We start from the raw sequence: 22,490 nt of genomic DNA, 5'->3' as shown, positions 1-22,490 counted from the left end.
GATTAATCTGTTGTAATATTTCCTAAGTGCATTTCTTAGAATAAGCACTGATCCTATAGAAAACAAATACAGGTCGATTATCCCTTTTCCTACTGAAACGCTAGGGACCAGAAGTGTTTCAGATTTGAATTTCTTTGGATTTCGGGATATTTGCATATATATAACGAGGTATCTTGGGGATGGGACCCAAGTCTAACTACAAAATTCATTTATGTTTCATATATATCTTATACATGTAGCCTGAAGATAATTTTACATAATATTTTACATTTTGTGCCTGTCACATGAGGTCAGGCGTAAAATTTTCCACTTGTGGCATCATGTCGGCATTCAAAAAGTTTTGAATTTTGGAGCACGTCGGATTTCAGATTTTCAGATTAGGGATGCTCAACCTGTATTTAGAAATATTCCTCAAACAAGGAAGTTCTAGGATCAAAAGAATTTGGGAAAATGGCTTGACAATCATCATACCTATTAGTATTATTGTATTATTATTATTAAAGGCTCTGAGAAGTAATTCTATCAATAAACATGTTTAAGTTCTCAAACTCAGTATGTCCCAAACTTAGTTTTTCACAGCCCAATTCTCCCTAATTCCTCTGGCACCTGTTAATATTCCATGAAAACAGTGTTCTGAAAAATATACACCCAGGCAAAGCTAGTCTTACAAAAATGAGCTTATCCTATTATTTTATCTTTATTATTTTCCTAACAACATTCATGTAAAATAACTGTTGATCTAAATACTTTGTTATTGTTTCAGTATATTGAGTGGAATGATCTCTTAAACACTAAGATAATTATACATAAGCTTATGCTGCTTATATAACTTTTAATCGATTATAACTTTCTAGTTTTCAGGATCTGAAAAAATTCTATCTAATTTAAAAAACATATTCATAATATTAGTACTTTTTTTTTTTTTTTTTTTTTTTTTTTTTGAGACGGAGTCTTGCTCTGTAGCCCAGGCTGGAGTGCAGTGGCCGGATCTCAGCTCACTGCAAGCTCCGCCCCCCGGGTTCCCGCCATTCTCCTGCCTCAGCCTCCGGAGTAGCTGGGACTACAGGCGCCCGCCACCTCGCCCGGCTAGTTTTTTGTATTTTTAGTAGAGACGGGGTTTCACCGGGTTAGCCAGGATGGTCTCGATCTCCTGAGCTCGTGATCCGCCCGTCTCGGCCTCCCAAAGTGCTGGGATTACAGGCTTGAGCCACCGCGCCCGGCCCAATATTAGTACTTTTAATACAGAAATTATTTCATGAGGAAAATAAAAGATATATCTCATCTTGATTGCTTTAAAGATGCAAGAGTCACTATGATATTTAAGTTGTATTCTTTTATGCAATATGTTAATAATAACCAGTTCTTCTAGGCTAAAATTGCTTTATAAACAAATGCTATAAAAACAAATCTTACCACTGGGCATTCCCATAATAAAGCATCCTCTATTTTTTCTGATTTGGAACATTTTGGCATTTCATAAAGTTTTCTTGGCTCAGATGCAACACTGGGAAAAAACAAAAATAAATGATTATTATTCTTGATAACCAAGACAGTATTTGTTCAGGTTTGTGAGACTATTTTTATTCAGAGATTTGAAATACCAAGGCACATTTGCTTTCCTTTTCTTAACTAAATGTTAGTATTTTTTCTGATCACATAGTTCATAGAAAAAAAATCTTAAAAATATAACAAGATTGCCGGGCGCGGTGGCTCAAGCCTGTAGTCCCAGCACTTAGGGAGGCCGAGACGGGCGGATCACGAGGTCAGGAGATCGAGACCATCCTGGCTAACACGGTGAAACCCCGTCTCTACTAAAAATACAAAAAACTAGCCGGGCGAGGTGGCGGGCGCCTGTAGTCCCAGCTACTCCGGAGGCTGAGGCAGGAGAATGGCGTGAACCCAGGAGGCGGAGCTTGCAGTGAGCTGAGATCCGGCCACTGCACTCCAGCCCGGGCTACAGAGCAAGACTCCGTCTCAAAAAAAAAAAAAAAAACAAGATTAACACAGTTTACAATACTATAAAACTGCCAAAAATAACCCTTATTAACATTTTGGTTCATATCCTTCTCATTTACATACATATATGTACCTGCACATTGTTTTTCAAAGCTGTTTCATATTAAATTCTTTCTTTACCTCTGAATATTTACTAAGAATATCTGAATTCCATCAAGATCGAAAACTATTGTTCTGATATTTAAAATGAAAATTACTGGATAAAAAGGGTCCCATTATTTTAGGATGAAAACTAGTAGATTAAAAAAAAACAGGGCCGGGCGCGGTGGCTCAAGCCTGTAATCCCAGCACTTTGGGAGGCCGAGACAGGTGGATCACGAGGTCATGAGATCGAGACCATCCTGGCTAACATGATGAAACCCCGTCTCTACTAAAAAATACAAAAAACTAGCCAGGCGAGGTGGCGGGCGCCTGTAGTCCCAGCTACTCGGGAGGCTGAGGCAGGAGAATGGCATAAACCCGGGAGGCGGAGCTTGCAGTGAGCTGAGATCTGGCCACTGCACTCCAGCCTGGGTGACAGAGCGAGACTCCGTCTCACAAAACAAAAAACAAAAAACAAAAAAAAAAAATCAACAACAACAAAAAACCTTTATGGCTTTTTCTTTATTCCCAAATTACTTTTCAGAAACGTTAAGTTTATACTTCTGCTAATATTGAATGCTATATCTTTGATGTGAAAAATAGTCTCTTAATTCATACTTCTCTGATTAGTTGAGATGTGATCATAAATGTTTAATTTTATTTTGTTTCTTTTGTTTTTTTTGAGACAGTCTCTCGCTCTGTTGTCCAGACTGGAGTGCAGTGGCATGATCTTAGCTCACTTCAACCTCCACCTCCCAAGCTCATGTAATCGTCCTGCCTCAGCCTCCCAAGTAACTGGGACTACAGGCTCATGCTACTATGCTTGACTAATTTTTATATTTTTTGTAGAGGCAGGATTTTGCCATGTTGCCCAGGATGGTCTTGAACTCCTGGACTCAAGTAATTCACCTGCCTCAGCCTCCCGAAGTGTTGGGATTACAGGCGTGAGCACTTTTCTTTTTGAGACGGATTCTCACTCTGTCTCCCAGGCTGGAATGCAATGGCGCTATCTCGGTTCACTGCAACCTCTGCTTCTCAGGTTCAACCGATTCTCCTGTCTCAGCCTCCTGAGTAGCTGGGATTACAGGTGCATGCCACCACACCCAGCTAATATTTGTATTTTGTATTTTTAGTAGAGACAGGGTTTCACCATGTTGGTCAGGCTGGTCTTGAACTCCTGACCTCGCGATCTGCCTGCCTCGGCCTCCCAAAGTGCTGGGATTACAGGCATGAGCCACCACGCCCGGCCCCTTTTCATTTTTTTTAAATGAACTTTGAAATTAAATTACTGTTGAAAGAGAAACAATTTTCAGGCTATAATTTTATTACATCTCTTTGACATTCTCTCACTGATTCAAAAGTTTAAACCAAACAGTTTCACAGGAATGAAGGCAACTTCATATGTGATTATAACCTGTAGATAAAATACCCCTGGACATTAAATAACTCAATAATATTTAATCACTAGAACACTAATGAACACCACTTACTCTAATTTTTTTTTAAGTTAAAGCAGGTATCTCTAAATCATGGAAGTTATAAACTTGACATTAAATGATCATTTCTGTCATTGTTGCTCATTTTCCTAGGTGTGATAATGACATGACAAGAACAGAACATGTCCAGATTTCCACTTCCAGCATGAGGGCATGAAGAACTCTGTGGACAAACTCTTTGGCAAAACTGGTGAAAATCATGAAAGGACAACTCTTTAAAGTCTCTGCAAATGGTCCTGGGGACATACAGCATATGAAGAAACATTTATTCAAGAAAACCTACTGCTAAGTAAGAATAGTGAGTCTGTGGTGTCTGAACCAGGACATAGTCCCTTCCTTCCCAATCCCAGCTCAGCAAGATGGAAACTCCACTCCAGACTGGTGCAGGCAAGAGGACAAGGCTCCCTGTATTCCAAGCTTCCACTCAGAGGGCTATCTTCCCAGGAGGGTGGGATGACAGCATTTCTCATCAGTCCCCAGCTGCCTATTGCTGGGCCTGAGTCCTGGGTCAGTACAGTCAAGAGGTGGGGCTCCCTTCTTCCACCCAGCCCCTATTCATGGGATGGAGGAGCTACCTTGGATGTAGCACAGCTGAGGATACTGAGGCCCTAATTGGCTTTATTCCTCCTTAGAAAACAGTGGTCCTATACTGAAAGAGAGACAAGCTGACAAGATCTGAGGCCAGTGTTTCCTCAACTCCAAGTGCTCAGCTTCAAGTAGGGGAGTCACTCAGAGAGAAGCATGGCATTGACTCCCACAACCAGCTAAAGACCCTTAGCTCAAAAACTGTGCAGGAGGGGAGAAGCAGGCCATAAAACAGATAGCTCTGCAGCTCTTTCCAGAAAAACTAACTTTATTTGCAACACAGTGTGGAGAAGTTAAGGCCTAAGAGCACTCACAAAACCTGTGGAGTTTGTGATGAAAGGCAAATGGGAGGAGATTGGTAGACTAATTGGAGATATAGGCTAAACTGTAGGCTGGCTAATTTGCCAGAAATCACCAGAAAAAGATAGCAGGACAGAGCCCTCTTGGGGTTAGAACAAATCTCAAAAGCTGATTATTCTCTCTACATTCTGGTTTCTGGTCCAAGATGAAAACAGCCTGGAAGTGCCACTCCTGTCTGTTCACACAAGACGAAAAACGCTGAACAATCTGAAAATCCATAATTCTTCCTAGATCCATCAGAGAATTGAGGTCACCAGGCAAACTGCTGCCTCCAAAACTGGAGAGAAAGGTGGATACTGACAATCACAGCTTTCCAGGAACATAAGCCCAGGAACAAGCCACTGGAGCCAACAATGCAGGAGACAAAAATAAGGACACTAGAGGAAATTTTAATCTCCGATACCCACAACTACAACAAACAATAATCATAGCCAAACTCCTACTCAGATAAACACAAAATCTCACTCTAAATGCCTATTTACTTCAATTCTTTTAATCCAATATATCTTAAATTTGTAAATTCTTTTTTTGAGACAGAGTCTTGCTCTGTTGCTCAGGCTGGAGTACAGTGGCATGCTGATGGCTCGTGCAGCCTTGACCTCCCGGGCTCAAGCGACCCTCCCACCTCATCCTCCCTGGTAGCTGGGACTACAGGTGTGTGCCACCATGCCCAGCTAATGTTGATTTTTTTTTGTAGAGATGGGGTTTTGCCATGTTGCCTAGGCTGGTCTCGAACTCCTGGGCTCAAGCAATCCCCAGACCTTGGCCTCCAAAAGTGCTGGGATGACAGGGGTGAGCCACTGCGCCTGGCCTATCCAATATATCATACATAGCCCTTAACCAAAAAAATTACAAGGCATGCTAACAGGCAAAATACAAAAGTTTGAAGAAACAAAACAATCAGAACTGGATTCAGATATGGCAGAGATTTTAGAATTAGCAGACCAGGAAATTAAAATAACTATGATTAAGCCAGGTGCGATGATATGCGACTGTAGTTCCAGCTATACTCAGGAGGCTGAGGGAGGAGGATCACTGGAGTGTAGGAGTTTGGGGCTACAGTGCACCATGATCATACCTGTGAAAAGCCACTGCACTCCAGCCTGGGCAACAAAGCAAGGCCTCATTTCTTGTTTTTTATTGTTTGTTTGGGGTTTTTTTGGGTTTTCTTTTTTGAGTCTCGCTCTGTTATCCAGGCTGGAGTGCAGGGGCACGCAATCACAACTCACTGCAACCTCCACCTCCCGGGTTCAAGCAATCTTCTGTCTTGGCCTCTGGAGTAGCTGGGATTATGGGTATGTGCCAGATGCCCAGCTAATTTTTGTTTTTTTAGTACAGATGGGGTTTCATCATGTTGGCCAGGCTGGTCTCGAACTCCTAGCCTCAAGTGATCTGCCTGCCTAGACCTCCCAAAGTGTGAGATTACAGGTGTGAGCCTCCACACCTGGTCACAAGACTTCATTTCTAAACTAATTAAATAGCTGATTAACAGGATCAGAGATGGGAAAAGTGGACACCATGCAAGAAAAGATGGGCAAATTAAGCAGAGATAAAAATTCGAAAAAAAAGAAAAGAAAAAAAAAGAAATACTAGAAATCAAAAAACACCATAAGAGAAATGAAGAATGCCTTCAACAGTCATCAGTAGACCGTATGCAGCCAAGGAAAGAATCAGTGAGTTTAAAGATAGGTCAACAGAAACTTCCCAAGCTGGGGAATAAAAGAGGAAAAAGAAAGAAAAAGTAGAACAGAATATTCAAGTACTATGGGAAAATTGGAGAAGGTATAAAACATCCACATAATGGGAATACCAGGAGGAAGAAAATGAGAGAAAAATAAATATTTGAAGTAATAATGGCTGAGATTTTTCCAAAACTGACAGACACCAAGTCACAAATCTGGGAAGCATATTCAAACTGCAGAAATTCAAAAGTGAAGAGAAAATCTTGAAAGAAGCCAGATGAAAAAAAAGTACCTTAACTACATAGGGGGAATAATAAGAATTAACTTGGATTTCTCTTCAGAGAGCGTAAGAGCAAGTAGAGAGAGAGATGTGAAATACCTGAAGTGTTCTGGTGGCTCACGTCTGTAATCCTCAGCAGAGGCTGAGGTGGGAGGATTACTTGAGGTCAGGAGTATGAGATCAGCCTGGGCAACACAGCACGACTGAGACCCCTATCTCTAAAAAAAAGTGTTTTAAAAATAGCCACACGCCTATAGTCCTAGCTACTTGGGAGGCTGAGGTGGTCGGACTACTTTAGTCCAGGAGTTCAGGGTTACAGTGAGCTATGATTGTGCCACTGCATTCCAGCCTGGGAGACACAGTCAGATCCTCACTTTGTGGGGAAAAAAAAAAAAGGCACAGATAGATTAAAAGTAAAGTAATGGCAAAAGATACAATGTGCAAACACTAAACAAAAGAAAGCTGGAGTAGCTATACTAATTTCAGACAAAGTCGAATTTGGCAAGGAAAATTACCAGGGATTAAGTGGGCATAAGATAATGAAAAAGGTGTCAATTCTCCAAGAAGGCATAACAATCTTTAATATATATGCATCTAACAACAGAGTTTCAAAACACAATATAGCAAACACGGATAGAAATGCAAGGAGAAATAGATAAATCCACTCACTATGATAGAGATTTCAACACCCATCAGTAATGAACATCTCCAGCTGGCGGAAAGTTAGTAATTACGCATATACTTAAACTGCAAGGTACCATCAGTCAACTCGGTATCTCATCCAACGACAGCAGAATACACATTCTTCTCAAGCTTACACGAAACATTCACCAAGACAGACCACATTCTGAGCCATAAAAGACACCTTAACAAATTTAAAAGACTAGAACTAATATAAAGTATGTTCTCAGGTCACAGTGGTATTAAACCGCAAATCAATAAAACAATGATAACTGGAAAATCCCAATACATTTGGAGAGTGAACAACACACATCTAAATAACACACGGGTCAAAGAAATCTCAGGAGAAATTTAAAAATATTTTGAACTAAATGAAAATGCATATACAACATATCAACACTTGTGGGATGCAACAAAAACAATGCTTAGAGGAAAAGGTATAGCAGTAAGTGCATATGTAGAAAAGGGAAAGACTTAAAATCAGTAACCTAAGTTTCTACCTTAGGAAACTAGTACAAGAAGAGCAAATTAAAACCAAAGTAAGCAAAGAAATAACAAAAATTAGTCAAAAAGTAGTAAAATTGAAAACCAAAAATCAATAGAGAAAATCAACAAAACCAAAAGCTGTTTTTTTGAAAAGGTCAACAAAATTGATTACTAATATGAGAAATTAAAGAGTGGCTATCACTACCGATCTCATGGTCATTAAAACAATAATAAAGAAACATTATGAATAAGTGTAGGCTCACAAGTTTGGATAATTTAGATGAATTCCTCGAAAGACACAATCTATCAAAATTTACTCAAGGAGAATTAGATAACTTGAATAAATCTGTATCTATTAAAGAAATGTAATCAGTAATGAATAACCTACCAAAACAGAAAGTGCCAAGCCCAGGTGCTTTCAATGGTTAACTCCACTAAGCATTTAAAGAAGAAATAACACAGCAGCAGTGATCAAGACAATGTAGTACTGACATAAGGACAGACATACAGATCAGTAGAATAGACTTGAACGTCCAGAAATAAATCCAAAAGTGTCTATGGTCAACTGATTTTTGACAAGCATGGCAAGGCCTTGCAGTGAAGAAAAGTCTTTCTAATAAATGGTGCTGGGACAAATGTACAGCCACGTTTAAAAAAATGGAGTTGGATACCTACCTTATATCATATACTAAAATTAACTCCAAGTGGGATCAACCACCTAAATATGAGCTAAAACTATAAACCCTTTAGAAAAAAACCTAGGGGCAAATCTTCATAACCTCAAATTTTGCAATGGATTCTTAGATATGACACCAAAAGCATGAGTAATGAAAAAAATTTAGATAAATTGGACTTCATCAAAATTAACCTCTCTGTGGCTGGGTGCAGTGGCTCACACCTGTAATCCCACCACTTTGGGAGGCTGAGGCAGCTGGATCTCCTGAGGTTGGGAGTTCAAGACCAGCCTGACCAAATGCAGAAACCCAATCTCTACTAAAAATACAAAATCAGCCAGGCATGGTGGCACATGCCTGTAGTCCCAGCTATTCGGGAGGCTAAGGCAAGGGAATCACCTGAACCCGGGAGGTGGAGACTGCAGTGACCCGAGATCACACCATCGCACTCCAGCCTGGGCGACAAGGGTGAAACACTGTCTCAAAAAAAAAAAAAAACGAACAAAATTAACCTCTCTGTGTTTCAAACAATAACATCAGGAAAGTAAAAAGACAATCTACACAATGGGAGAGAGTATTTGTAAATCATATATCTGATAAGGGACTTGTATCTAAAATATGTAAGGATTTTTGTAAAAAAAAAAATAATTTACAAATGGGCAAAATATCTAACCAAACATTTCTCCAAAGAATAACATACAAATGGTCAATATGCACAAGAAAAGATGCCTGACATCACTAGTCATCAGGAAAATGGAATCAAAACCACAGTGAGATGCTGTGTGTCACACATCAAGTGTTGACAACAATGTGGAAAAAGCAGAACCCTCATATACTGCTTATGGGAACATAAAATGGTACTATCACTTTAGAAAAGCATATGGTAGTTCTTCCAACTATTAAACGCAGTTACAATATAACTTTATGACCTACCAATTCCATTCCTAGGTATAATCCAGAACTGAAAATAAGTGCCCACATAAAAACTTACGTGGAAATGTTTATAGCAGCATTATTTATAATACCTAAAAGGTAGATATGGATAAGTAAAATGTGGTAACTGATACAATGCACTATTATTCAACTTTATAAAGGAATTCTGATGCATGTGACAACATGGATGAACCTTGAAAACACGCAAAGGGAAAAAGCCAGTCACAAAAGACCACGTATTATATGATTCCATTTATATGAAAAGTCCAGAATAGGTGAATCTACAGACAGAAAACAGACTAGTGGTTGCTTAGGGCTGAGGGTAATGGTGGTATTGAGGTGATTGCTGAAAGGTACATGGTTCTATTTTGAGGTGATGAAAATGCTCTAAAATTAACTGTGGTAGTGATTACATGCATCTGTGAATGTACTAAAAATTATTGAAATGTACACTTCAAATGGGTAAATAATATGGTATGTGAATTATATCCTAATAAAGCCTTTAAAAAGAAAATGCCCATTTTTAAAAAAATGTAAACTGACGTATGTTTAGAATATGCTTTAAAAGAGGTAATGCAGGCCGGGCGCGGTGGCTCAAGCCTGTAATCCCAGCACTTTGGGAGGCCGAGACGGGCGGATCACGAGGTCAGGAGATCGAGACCATCCTGGCTAACACAGTGAAACCCCGTCTCTACTAAAAACACAAAAAACTAGCCGGGCGAGGTGGCGGGCGCCTGTAGTCCCAGCTACTCGGGAGGCTGAGGCAGGAGAATGGCGTGAACCCGGGAGGCGGAGCTTGCAGTGAGCTGAGATCCGGCCACTGCACTCCAGCCTGGGCGACAGAGCGAAACTCCGCCTCAAAAAAAAAAAAAAAATAAAAAAATAAAAGAGGTAATGCAAAAGGAAAAGTGGGTTAGATAAAGCAAATGTGGCAAATCTTGATAGTTTTTGAATCTGGGTAATGAACATATGGGGATACATTGTGGCTTTCCTTCCCCCCTCATGTTGGACAGTTGTGGATGAGGTTGACTGTTAAACATTTTGGATCTCTAAATACTAGGCTTTTGTTTGAAAAAATGTCTCTTTAAAAAAAAAAAAAAAAAAAGGCAAGTACTTCCAAAACACAATCCATCAATTCTCCAAAGCAGCATCTAATTATTTGGTTGGCAACTGAATTTCTTGACTGTGGTGTAAGTAGAATAAAATACTAAAGAGTACTCTGAACAATCTATGGTTTTGCCTGCACTATAGTTTTGCTTTAAGTTGGTATTTACAAAAATGACAGCTGCAACTTTAACAAGATTTAAAAATTACATGCATTTTTTACTCCCTACTCTTATTTTGGACCCATTTTTCATTTTATTTCACTAGGCACTAATGTAGGCATGTGGTTCTATACGAATTAGTTAAGATCAACAGCGAGGTGAATTACAGCAAAATTATCAATAAAAAGTTACCTGCTGACACAGCGCCGATAATTGTCAAAATATATTCTTCCTCTCTCATAGGCTATAGGTGACCTGGAATGAGTTGTCCAAACATTCTTAAATTTAGTACTTTCCTAAAAGACACAAAGAATTTCCGTTTAGGAAAGAACCCTTAGGCTTCCACTGTGCACCAATTTTAAGTTGGATTTTTAATTTTCAAAGCAATATAATTTCACCTATGTTATTTAAAAACATTATTTTGCATCCTTCCTCCACTCTGTCCTCATGTTTTGGCTTAATGAGGTGACCAACTATTAGAATAATAGTTCCCAGGTAAGACATAAGAAGGGTAAAACTAAAAACATCTGGTGGCCCTATTACCACCTATTAACTAATCTCCCAGATTCCGGGCTTGTATCCTCCTCCCCATCACATGTGACCCTATAAAGCGGGGGGGCCCAGCGCGTTAAAACCGCATCCCCTCAGGAGGCTCGGCCTCCAGGCGCCCGAGGCCCTCCGTCCCGCCCTGGCCGGCGGGCGGTCACCTGGCACACCAGCGCCCGCAGGATGCCCAGGTTGGTCCTCTGCACCACGCCTGCGTCGCGCGAGAAGCAGCCCAGCGCCCGGCGACTCAGCCGGCGGCACACGTTGGGCTTCCGGTTCGGGCCCATGGAGGCGCGGGCCGGGCCCCGGGTAGGCTGGGCCGCTGAGGGGCGCGCCCCACACTCCCGTGCTGGGCAGCCGCCGCTGCCTCCGAATTTCCAGGCCCAGACTTTCCCGGCGGGGCCCAGGAAAAGCTGACACGGGGAGGCGGGCAGGGGGCACCCGACAGCGGGGCGAGGGAAAGCAGAGCCCCTTGCACAGCCAGAGCACAGAGAGGAGGGAAGAAGTACTCCCTTTTCGATCTGCCCCTCCCAGGCTCTCTGGCCGCTAACAGTGCGACGCTCGGGTACGGCGCGACCGGCCGGAGCCGCTCTCTCACCGGGAAATGTAGTTCCCAGTGCCTCGTGAGGCAGCCCGGCTTCTCCCAGGAACTACAATTCCCGTCAGGCGGCTGGGAGCGAGGGCTTGCCCGGCCCCGCCTCTGCCCGCCGCGGCCCCGCCTCCTCCGGCCCGCGGAGGCTGCGCTGTCTAGCAGGCGCGCCGTTCTGGGCTGCGAGTGGCTCGCTGGGCAGATCGTTGGGGACGTGGTGCTCCCGCTTCCAGGTCTCCGCTTCGTGTGTGCGCCCTGCACTTAGGGATCTGTCCCTCACTGCCCTGGTACCCGCAAGCCTCTCGGCCCCTGACCTTCGCCCTGGGAGGTTCTGGCCAGGTACCGGGAGGGACGCTGTGTCGAGGGCGATCCCCCCAAAGCAGCGTCCCGTGCTAAAGGTACGCCCCGCGGCTTTCCCTTCAGCCGCACGTTAGCTGAGAAGGACGGTAAACTGTGCTTTTGTATTAGGAAGATGCTGGCTTCCCATTCACTCTTAGTTTCACCCTCCAAACTGGGATTGAGTTACTCTTTCCCGGAGGCCAGTCCTTGGGTGGCCTGCCGGGACTCTGGCTGGTTTTGCGATAATTGCTTCATTTTCCTTCCTCTCGCTTCCATTCTTTTTCTTTATAGGGAATAAAATATGAAATGCTTACATTCTTATTGGACGGCCTAAGATATTCCTTGTCGATGTCTCTAAGTAAAAGATACACTTTAGCCCTGCCTGTGTGTTCAAAGTTCCCAGCACACTAAACTTTCAGCAAGCATGTACCACATGTGTCCATAAGTCCCTTAAGGGTGATGCTGCTGTATCTCCCACGTGGACTTGGGCATGCTACCTCTTGTTCATAGGTGCTGACTGGCAGAGCAAAAAGTACAGTACAGCAGGGTCTCTTATCGCATTTTTTCGTTCAGTGTCATTTTGTATAGCTTGAGGAGAAAAAAATAATAGTAAGTTCCTACCGGGGCTACTATTTTTGTGGACCTTGCCCCTTCTCCCCACGTCTGCATGGGTTTTCACCAGGTGCCCCAGGGTACTGCCTGCCACATCTCAGTGCAGGCTGGGTGAATTGGCCTTGTCTGTTTTTCCTGTCTGAGTGTGGGTGTGAGTGCTCCCTGCGATGGAATGTCCTCGTGTCCAAGGGTTAGTTCCCACCTGCACCCTGAGCTGAGTGGATAGGCTTCAGCCATCCTCAACCCTGAACTGGAATAATTGGGTAAATAACTATCTGACTTGTTTTTATTAATCTTCCTTAAATGTATGTATAGCTCCCAATTTCAATGTATAATATTAGAAGTGTTTTGGTTTTTATTTAGTAGTTTGGTGATGTTTTTGTGACCAGAAATATGTTATAGGAACTTAACTCTTCTTTATATAAATTGGCCTATGGTAAAATGGTTTTGTTATATATCATTTTGCTTACAGTCAGTTTTCAAGAATCTGTTGATAACATTAGGTGAGTACTTACAGTACTGGGTGAGTGTGTTAGGTCACAGTTTAAGTGTTTAGTAAAAATTGGCCATATCTCTTTTTAACACTGCTGAATTTCCTTCAGGCCTCAAGCTTTTGCTGATTTTTCATGACTTATTTACAGCATACGGTAGAGTGCTTTGTATATTTTTAGAGAGTGCTACAATAGTTAATTTGGTAATTCATGAATGCAGCTGTCACTGAGACAACTGGAACCCTAAAAAGATAACTGGGTTTTCTTTGGCTTAAATGAAATTCAAATCATTGCTGAATTGAATTCATCAACTCTCTCATTTCTTCTTCCTCTTTGCCCCCACTTGTTTGTCTTTTTCCTGTGGCCTTTATTTCACCACTAAGTCATCACCAAAGGAGAGTCATCCTGGATGCCTTGCTGTTCCTCACCCACAACCAAGTCCTTTAGATTCTCTTATCCATCTCATCTTCATTTCATCTAAGTAATTTAGGGCCTCACCATTTTTTATCACATTATTAAGTAGCCTTCTAATTTCTGCCTTACTTGTGACACAGGATTTTTTTTTTTTTTTTTTTTTTTTTTTTTTTTTTTTTGACGTTGCTTTGCCAACCGGAGACCTCCGCAGCCAGAGACCTACCCAGGCCTTTCTTGGGCTGGCATTGCCACAGGAGGTGCCCTGCACAACTGGCCCACTGGGCCACTCCTGGCTTGCATGCAGGCATGGATCCTGTGGCCACCTGACTGTGGGCTCAGCCCCTGGCAGGAGAGGGTGTCTGAGCTAGCGAGTGCAGAGTTGTGTGGCGTCCAGCTGGTTGCTCCAAGTGCCGGCACAGGAGCTGGCTCCATGCACGGTTTGCGACTGGACCAGGCATGTCACAAGTGACTCCCACAGTGGACTCTGGAGTCCAGACTAGGGGAAGGTGGTGGTAACCAAATGGGTCAGAAGCCCCAGAGGTGGGTGTTACAGCATGCTAACAGCTCTTTTAGACCTGCCATCTGCAGCCTGATGAACAGGGGCGTGTTAACAGCCCTATCAGTCCTGTTACCCCACTCCAGCCCACGGTTCTGGGGCTGACCTGGCCACCTGCCCTGCTTCTTGTTGCATGGGGTGGCCACCAGGTGCTGCTGGTGGGGTGGAGAGCTACTGTGTTACTGTCTTCTTCCTACCCATGTTTGGTGGCATTCTGAGCTCTTGTCCCTTGTCCAAGAATGAGATTACACTACACTAACAACTGGAGGGTGAGGAGAACAGAGAAGAGTTTCATTGAGCAACTAAACAACTCTTGATGCAGGATTTTTGCTCTCAGCTAAGCTAGGTCTGAGTTTTTGTCTCACAACCAGGAAGAATTAGATGTGTGGACCCCAGAGAGTGAGTGGAGTAGAATTTATTTAGTGAAAGGAAAGCTCTCAGTAAAGAAAGGGGTCCTGAAAGCAGATTGCTGGTTGCCCCCTTTACAGTTGAATACCTGGGCTTAATGTGCAAATTTCTGGAAGCTCCACCTCATCCTTCCAGTGTGCTTATGGGCCCTTAGTCTGAGCTACTCCATATTGATTATTTCCCTTACTGCCCATGTGTTAGGGAATGGAATTTTCTACTGTGGGCATGTTTAGGCAACCCCTCTGTGCAAGTTCCCTTATCTGCACTAAACATCTGGTGTAAGCACTTTTGGGGCAGGTCGTAGGTTCTTCATGGACCCTTCCCTTACTGTCTGCCTAAAGCAAGCTGGTTAACTCCTTTTATTCTCAGCCAAGGGGGGAAACAAGGGTGGTCCCCTACCCAAAGTAGGGTGGCCTCTTTGCCAGCATGGCTGGGTCTGGGGATTTTATGGGCTCAGAATAGGGAAGTGCCAGGTGATTGATTTGTGAGTATGCAAAAGAGGCTAAAACAAAGGCACCACTCAAAGGTGGGCACAACAGTATGAAAAAACAAATGAGAGAAGGGTGGGTATCAATCAGAGGAAAGTGTGCCAAATGGAAAGAGAGGTTCTCGATCTGGTCCTTAGATTTATTCAGGACATGTAGCTAGGCTTTAAACTGTCTTCAGCTTAAAGGTCAGGTTTCACTGGGGACCCGCCCCCATCTGCCTAGGATTTGTCTGCCTCCTGCTGCTATCACTTGGGTACTTTTAATTCCAGCCCTCCTCCATACAGGTGCCAGAGTGATTTTCCTAAAGCACAACCTGTCACTTGCCTGTTGCATTGTTTCAGTGGCTGCGAACACCCATAGCAGAATTTCTTATATATTTATTTATTTTTATTACACTGTAAGTTCTGGGGTACATGTGTAGAACGTGCAGTTTTGTTACATAGGTATACACGTGCCATGGTGATTTGCTGCACCCATCAACCTGTCACCTACATTAGGTATTTCTCCTAATGCTATCCCTCCCCTAGTCCCTAGACAGGCCCCTTTTTTGTTGCTGTTTTTGTTTTTTGTTTTTGGGATGGAGTCTTGCTCTGTCGCCCAGGCTGGAGTACAGTGAGGCGATCTCAGCTCACTGCAGCCTCCACCTCCCAGGTTCAAGTGATTCTCCTGCCTCAGCCTCCCCGGTTGCTGGGATTACAGGTGTGCACCACCACACTTGGCTAATTTTAATATTTTTAGTAAAGACGGGGTTTTGCCATGTTGACCGGGCTGGTCATGAACTCCTGACCTCAGATGATCCCCCCACCTTGGCCTCCCAGAGTGCTGGGATTACAGGCATAAGCTACCACTCCTGGCCCATAGCAGAATTTCTTTCTCTTTTTTTTTTTGAGATGGAGTTTTTTGCTCTTGTTGCCCAGACTGGAGTGCAATGGCATGATCTCGGCTCACTGCAACCTCTGCTTCCCGGGTTCAAGTGATTCTCCTGTCTCAGCCTCCCAAGTAGCTGGGATTACAGGCGCATACCACCACACCTGGCTAATTTTTGTATTTTTAGTAGAGATGGGGTTTCATCATATTGGTCGGGCTGGTCTCAAACTCCTGACCTCAGGTGATCCGCCCGCCTCTGCCTCCCAAAGTACTGGGATTACAGGCATGAGCCACCACACCCAGCCGAGCAGTATTTCTTATACCCAGATAAGATACCCAGGATCTTCCATTGTTAACTTAAAACCTTTTTAGTATGTCACATATATGCAAAGATAAAACTAGGTATAAACTCTTCATGTTGTCTCTTTCTCTTTTTTTGTCTTTTTAATTTGTGTGTGTATGTGTTGTATCTTTTATATACCGATAACACCCAAACATCTACAAGATAAATGAAACAAAGCTATAAAACCAGTAAATTCAAATGATTGTGAGCAATGAGACTTTAGTTGGACCTAAAAAGCTCTAATCATGAATGTCCTCTGTGGCGTACCTTCCTTAAAGAAAGGTCTGTCCATATTGCCCTTGTGTTGAGAGATTACTTGATGCCTTCACCTCTTTTCTTTATTTAAATCACCACAAAACCTTCCTTTGTTCAATATGTCATGGCTTCATTTGTCCTTCACTTGACAAACAACATCATTTACATATAGTAGTCCCCATTTCATTCTCGTTAACATGCACCAATGACAAACAGCACCACTTGTTTAGCAGTACACTCCTAAACACACATGTGTGAATTCAAATCTTGTGACAGCACTCAATTAAAAAGTGCTCATTCAGATGATCCAGTGTCCTTTTGTTAATATTCTTTTTTTTAAAGATTTTTATCAAATTGAAAATGAAAGGTTTCTCCTACAGAAATCTCATAGCCTTGAAGATATGTGTACAAAATCCCTAGGAGTTCACATAAGGTATACCTTATAGTACAAAATCTGAATCTCTTTGGGTAGAGTAGCGGGCACTTCATTATCTTCCCACATTTTCATGATCTTGCCCATATTTTCAGCTTCATCTCTTTGGCCATCCCTCATGTTTGCTTTTGTGGTTCTGACATGTTTGCCAACTTTCTCAAGCCCATGTGCCTTTATATTTGAGATTTTTTTTTTTATCTGAAGCTTCCTTTCCTTTCCTCTTATCAGTTTATCTCAAGACTCATCCCAGGTATCCGAGCTCCACTGAGACCCTTCCCCTAACTCCTCCAGCTTACTTAGTAGCCTTTTCTGTGCTTCCATGTTACTGTCTACACTGTTGTGGCATTATATTAGAATTGTCATTTGTCTGTCTTCCCAACTAACCTGGGCAGAAACTGAGTCGTAATATAATTCTCCCTGCTTTACACTACCTAAAATGTGGTTAATGCATATGTATGTTGAATGAATGAATGGACTATAAAAAACAGTATGTTTGTATAGAATCTATTATCAGCAGCTAAGTACCTTTTTTTTTTTCTTACTTTATTTTATTTTCTTGGGAATAAATCTCAAAGGCTGGTCCTGAACTCCTGGGCTTAAGCAATCATCCTGCCTCAGCCTTCCGAGTAGCTGGGATGTATAGTGGGATTACAGGCATATACCACAATACCTGGCAATAGCAGCTACTTTTAGCTTGGATGCAGATATAGTCTCCACTTATTCTTTAAATCAGTAGGAAGTCACAATATTATTAAATAACTTTCAAAAAAACTTAAATCCTTAAGACTTCTACCTATAAAGTAGATATTTTCCATTTGTTGAAGGTAAAATGGCATAAATAGATATAGTTTTATGACTGGAAAATGACGTCTCTTGGTTTGGGGCATAGAACAAATATTGGTTCTTTTTTTTTTCTATTCTTTGTCTGTGTTATGTTTACAGAATACTTAACCATCCTAGTCATGATATTTTAAAGACAAGAAAGAAGAAATACTAATTCAAAAGTTAATAAAATGCTTTTTGTTCATATACTTTGTTTAAAGAAGCATAATATAACTGAATAAATGTATAAAATACTCAGGTTATTAAACTTGAACATTTATTCAGAGACAAATTTTAACCAAGCTATAGGAAGTCATTTATTCAACATGTTTTTGTTTTTCATCCATAATGTGCAGGGAAAAAATTTTGGCTTAGCGTATAGCTGTAAACAGGATAGACAAGGTCCCCACATGTGGGAGGAGATAGACAATAAATAAATAGATGAAAAAAATAAGATTTTCAGGTAGCGATAAGTGCTGTGAAGAAAATAAAACAGGGTGATGTGCTGGAGGGTGGTTGAACACCCTGCTTCAGCCAGAGTGGAAGAGAATACTTGTAAGCTGAGCCCTGAATGATGAGGAGGAGCTGATCAGTAACAGTCCAGAGTAGTAGTCCAGGCAAAGGGATGCTTGAGTTCAGGATCCCTAAGGCTTATAATAAGAAGTCAAAAACTCTTAGAAGGCCAGTGTGACTCTTTAGTGTGCAGGAGGGAGGTAAACTTGGAGCAGTTGAATGGGACCAAGACATGTCAAGCTTTGTAGGCCATGGTAAGGAATTTTGGATTTTATTCTGTTATGATAGGAGGCTTTGAAGAGGGGAGTGATGTGATCTATTTTGTGTTACAAAAAGGTCATTATGGCTATAGAGTGGAAAAAATATTGTGGAGGGCAAGAATAGTTAGAAGGAGACAGGTGGCTATTGTGTTCATCCAGGTAAGAGATTATAGTGTTTTAGACTAGAGTGGTAACAGGAGAGATGGAAAGAAGTGAACAAGATTCAAGATAAATTTTGGAAGTAGAGTTGACAGGACTTCTGATATAGTGGATATTAAGGATGAGGAAAAGAAAAGAATCAAGTGAAATCCTTTTTTTTTTTTTTTTTTTTTGAGACGGAGTCTCGCTCTGTCGCCCAGGCTGGAGTGCAGTGGCCGGATCTCAGCTCACTGCAAGCTCCGCCTCCCGGGTTCACGCCATTCTCCCGCCTCAGCCTCCCGAGTAGCTGGGACTATAGGCGCCCGCCACCTCGCCCGGCTAGTTTTTTGTATTTTTTAGTAGAGACGGGGTTTCACCGTGTTAGCCAGGATGGTCTCGATCTCCTGACCTCGTGATCCGCCCATCTCGGCCTCCCAAAGTGCTGGGATTACAGGCGTGAGCCACCGCGCCCGGCCCAAGTGAAATCCTAATAAAACAGAAACACAATAAACATTCCCAAACTCCTCAAAACAAATTGGAAACATGATGTGATGCCAAAGAAACAATGCCTGGATTTTATTAAAAGTGCACATCAGCATTATACATTAGTGCTAAGGAATGTTAGGATTTGTTATGTGGCTAGGGCATGTGGGAAAGGGGAATAAAATCGGATCCCGAAAGTACGTAGGGGTCAGACCATGTGGAACTATGGAAATGTGATGAAAAACCATTAGAGTGATATGATATTCTTTTTAAACAGATACTTGGCTGCAGCATTAAGAACAAGAGTAAAATATGAGAGACCACTTAGCAGGTGATTGTAGTAGTCCAGGTGCAAGTCACTTTTGGAAATTTATTTTGAAGTTATTGAACCTTTTGACCACAAGTTTGGTTCTTATATTTTCTTTCCTCTCCATATTTTAATGATGTGTGTCTGAACACACAGTGTATTAATGCATATACGAAGTTTTCAGAAAGATTTAGGTTTAAAGGATTGATAGTAAAGCTTGCAGACTCACCCTCTTATTTTGAACAATATTTATTCAAAAGAATATCAATCCTTTTATGCTATGTTACAGATAACATAGCATAATATACAAATAACAGTTATAAAATGAACACCCGTATACTTATCATCAACTTAAAAAGAAACAGAATATTACCTAAAACTTTGACATCTCTTATGTGCCCTGCTGGTTCCCAGATCCCTCTTTCTTCTTTAGATAAATAAAAAATTTTTAAAATGTTTTTGAACATCATTCAAATGTGTACTCTTCTATAGCTTGTCTATATTTTTCTCAACATTACATTTTACGCTGTTCATTCATTTTTACTACTGTATTGTATTTCCTTGTATGAATTTGTTATAATTAATTTATCCCCTTTCTACTAGCTAGGCTTTTTGTTTCTTTCAGGTTTTTTGTTTTTCTTTCTGTGTTTTTTGAAATAGAATCGCACTCTGTTGCCCAGGCTGGAGTACAGTGGCGCAATCTCAGCTCACTGCAACCTCTGCCTTCTGGGTTCAAGCAATTCCTGCCTCGGCCTCCCGAGTTGCGGGATTACTAGTGCCTGCCACCATGCCTGGCTAATTTTTGTATTTTTAGGAGACACGAGGTTTCACTATGTTGGCTAGGCTAGTCTCGAACACCTGACCTCATGATCCGCCTGCCTCGGCCCCCCAAAGTGCTGGGATTACAGTGTGAGGCACCGTGCCTGGCCTCTTTCGGGTTTTTTATTTCTAGAAAAGTGCTGTTATAGACATTCTTATCCCTGTCTCCTGGCACACATGTTAAAGAATGCATTAGTTTTCTTTTGCTGTGTAACGAATTACTACAGTTTTAGTAACTTAAATTAACACCCATTCATTACCTCAAAGTCCTTTAGAAGTCCTAAAACAGCATAGCCTAATTCTCTGCTCAGGATCTCACCAGGCTGAAATTGTGGTGTCAGCCTGGGCTGTGGTCTCATCTGTGACTCACAGTCCTGTTCTACCCTCACTGGATATTGACACAATTCCATTCCTAGCAGCTATAGGACTGAAGCCCTCAGCTCTGAGACTAATATATAACTATTCCCTGCCACATGGCCCTTTTCACAACCTGGCAGTATACTTCTTCAAGGCAAATAAGAGAATGTCTCTCTGGCCTCCTCTGCTAAGATGAGGTCTTACATAAAAGTAACCTATGAAGGAGATGACTGTCCATCATTTTCACAGGTCCCATCTACACTGGTGGACTATGCAGAGGATGAGGGGGTGAGTATCTTGGGAACTGTGTTATAATTTTGCTGCCACAAAGAGTTGCTCCAGAGTACATACCTAGTTACTTAATTACTGAATTATGTGGTATGTGCATTGTATTAGTCCGTTCTCACACTGCTAATAAAGATACCTGAGACTGGGTAATTTATAAAGGGAAGAGGTTTAATTGACTCACAATTCCTTATGGCTGGGGAGGCCTCAGGAAATTTACAGTCATGGCAGAAGGAGAAGCAAACATGTCCAGAAGCAGCAAGGAGAAGTGCAGAGCAAAGTGGAGGAAAAGCCTTTTATAAAACCATCAGATCTCGTGAGAGCACACTCACTATCATGAGAACAGCATGAGGGTAACCACCCCCATGATTCAGTTACCTCCCACTGGGTCCCTCCCACAACATGTGGAGATTATGGGAACTACAATTCAAGATGAGATTTGGGTGGGGACACAGCCAAACCATATTCTGCCCCTGGCTCCTCCCAGAGCTCATGTCCTCACATTTCAAAACACAATCATGTCCTTCCAATTGTCTCCCAAAGTCTTATTCCAGCATTTACTCAAAAATGTAAGTCCAACATCTCATCTGAGACAAGGCAAGTCCCTTCTGCCTATGAGCCTGTAAAATCAAAAGCAAGCTATTTATTTCCTAGATACAATGGGGGTACAGGCATTGGGTAAATATACCTAATCCAAATGGGAGAAATTGGCCAAAACAAAGGGGCTACAAGCCCTATGCAAGTCTGAAATCCAATAGAGCAATCATTAAACCTTAAAGTTCCAAAATGATCTCCTTTGACTCCATGTCTCATATCCAGGGCATGCTGATACAAGAGGTGGGCTCCTATGGCCTTGGGCAGCTCCACATCTGTGGCTTTGCAGGGCACAGCTTCTGTCCTGGCTGCTTTCATGGGCTGGTGTTGAGTGTCTGGGGCTTTTCCAGGCACACGGTGCAAGCTGTCGGTGGATCTACCATTCTGGGGTCTGGAGGACGGGGGCCCTCTTCTCACATTTCCACTAGGCAGTGCCCCAGTAGGGACTCTGTGTGGGGGCTCCATCCCACATTTCCCTTCCACACTGCCATAGCAGAGGTTCTCCATGAGGGCTCCACCCATGCAGCAAACTTCTGCTTGGACATCCAGACATTTCTATACTTCTTCTGAAATCTAGGCAGAGGTTCCCCAAACTCAATTCTTGACTTCTGTGCACCCACAGGCCCAATACCATGTGGAAGCTGCCAAGGCTTGGGGCTTGCCCCCTCTGAAGCCATGGCCTGAGCTGTACCTTGGCCCCTTTTAGCCACAGTTGGAGCAGCTGGGGTGCAGGGCACCAAGTCCTGAGGCTGCACACAGTAGGGGGTCCCTGCACCCAGCCCCGGAAACCATTTTTCCCTGCTAGACCTCTGGGCCTGTGATGGGAGGGGCTGCCTCAAAGTTCTCTGACATGCCCTGGAGACATTTTCCCCATTGTCTTGGTGATTAGCATTTGGCTCTTTGTTATTTATGCAAATTTCTGCAGCTGGCTTGAATTTCTCCCCAGAATATGGGTTTTTCATTTCTACTGCATTATCAGGCTGCACATTTTTCAAACTTTTATGCTCTGCTTCCTCTTGAGCACTTTGCTGC

The 22,490-nt window shown here is 42.4% G+C and overlaps 2 protein-coding genes across 14 annotated transcripts in view; one reads left to right on the top strand and one right to left on the bottom strand.

The window, feature by feature from the left end:
- Positions 1-11,674, bottom strand: part of DCAF17 (DDB1 and CUL4 associated factor 17) — a 61,440-nt gene extending 49,766 nt beyond the window's left edge. For 2 of the 4 annotated variants that reach the window (XM_038001930.2, XM_038001931.2), the window contains exons 1-3: positions 11,247-11,674; positions 10,732-10,835; positions 1,414-1,504 (exon numbers count right to left, since the gene is read on the bottom strand). In XM_038001930.2, the coding sequence (XP_037857858.2) occupies positions 1,414-1,504; positions 10,732-10,835; positions 11,247-11,372 (321 nt within the window). In that variant the 5' untranslated portion in view covers positions 11,373-11,674. The other 2 variants (XM_038001932.2, XM_038001933.2) reach the window with 2 other exon arrangements.
- Positions 11,163-22,490, top strand: part of METTL8 (methyltransferase 8, tRNA N3-cytidine) — a 180,016-nt gene continuing 168,688 nt past the window's right edge. For 7 of the 10 annotated variants that reach the window (XR_012094219.1, XR_012094218.1, XR_012094217.1 and 4 more), the window contains exon 1: positions 11,812-12,072. The gene's annotated coding sequence lies outside the window, so the exon portion shown is untranslated. Of the gene's footprint in view, positions 11,277-11,804; positions 12,073-12,440; positions 12,889-22,490 lie in introns of those variants that run through there. The other 3 variants (XM_007965331.3, XR_005241527.2, XM_073019810.1) reach the window with 3 other exon arrangements.

The sequence above is a fragment of the Chlorocebus sabaeus genome, chromosome 10, assembly GCF_047675955.1.
Source record: "Chlorocebus sabaeus isolate Y175 chromosome 10, mChlSab1.0.hap1, whole genome shotgun sequence".
Lineage (NCBI taxonomy): Eukaryota > Metazoa > Chordata > Mammalia > Primates > Cercopithecidae > Chlorocebus > Chlorocebus sabaeus.
The sequence above is the reverse complement of the archived record's forward strand: the minus strand, read 5'-3'. Positions and strand labels throughout refer to the sequence as shown.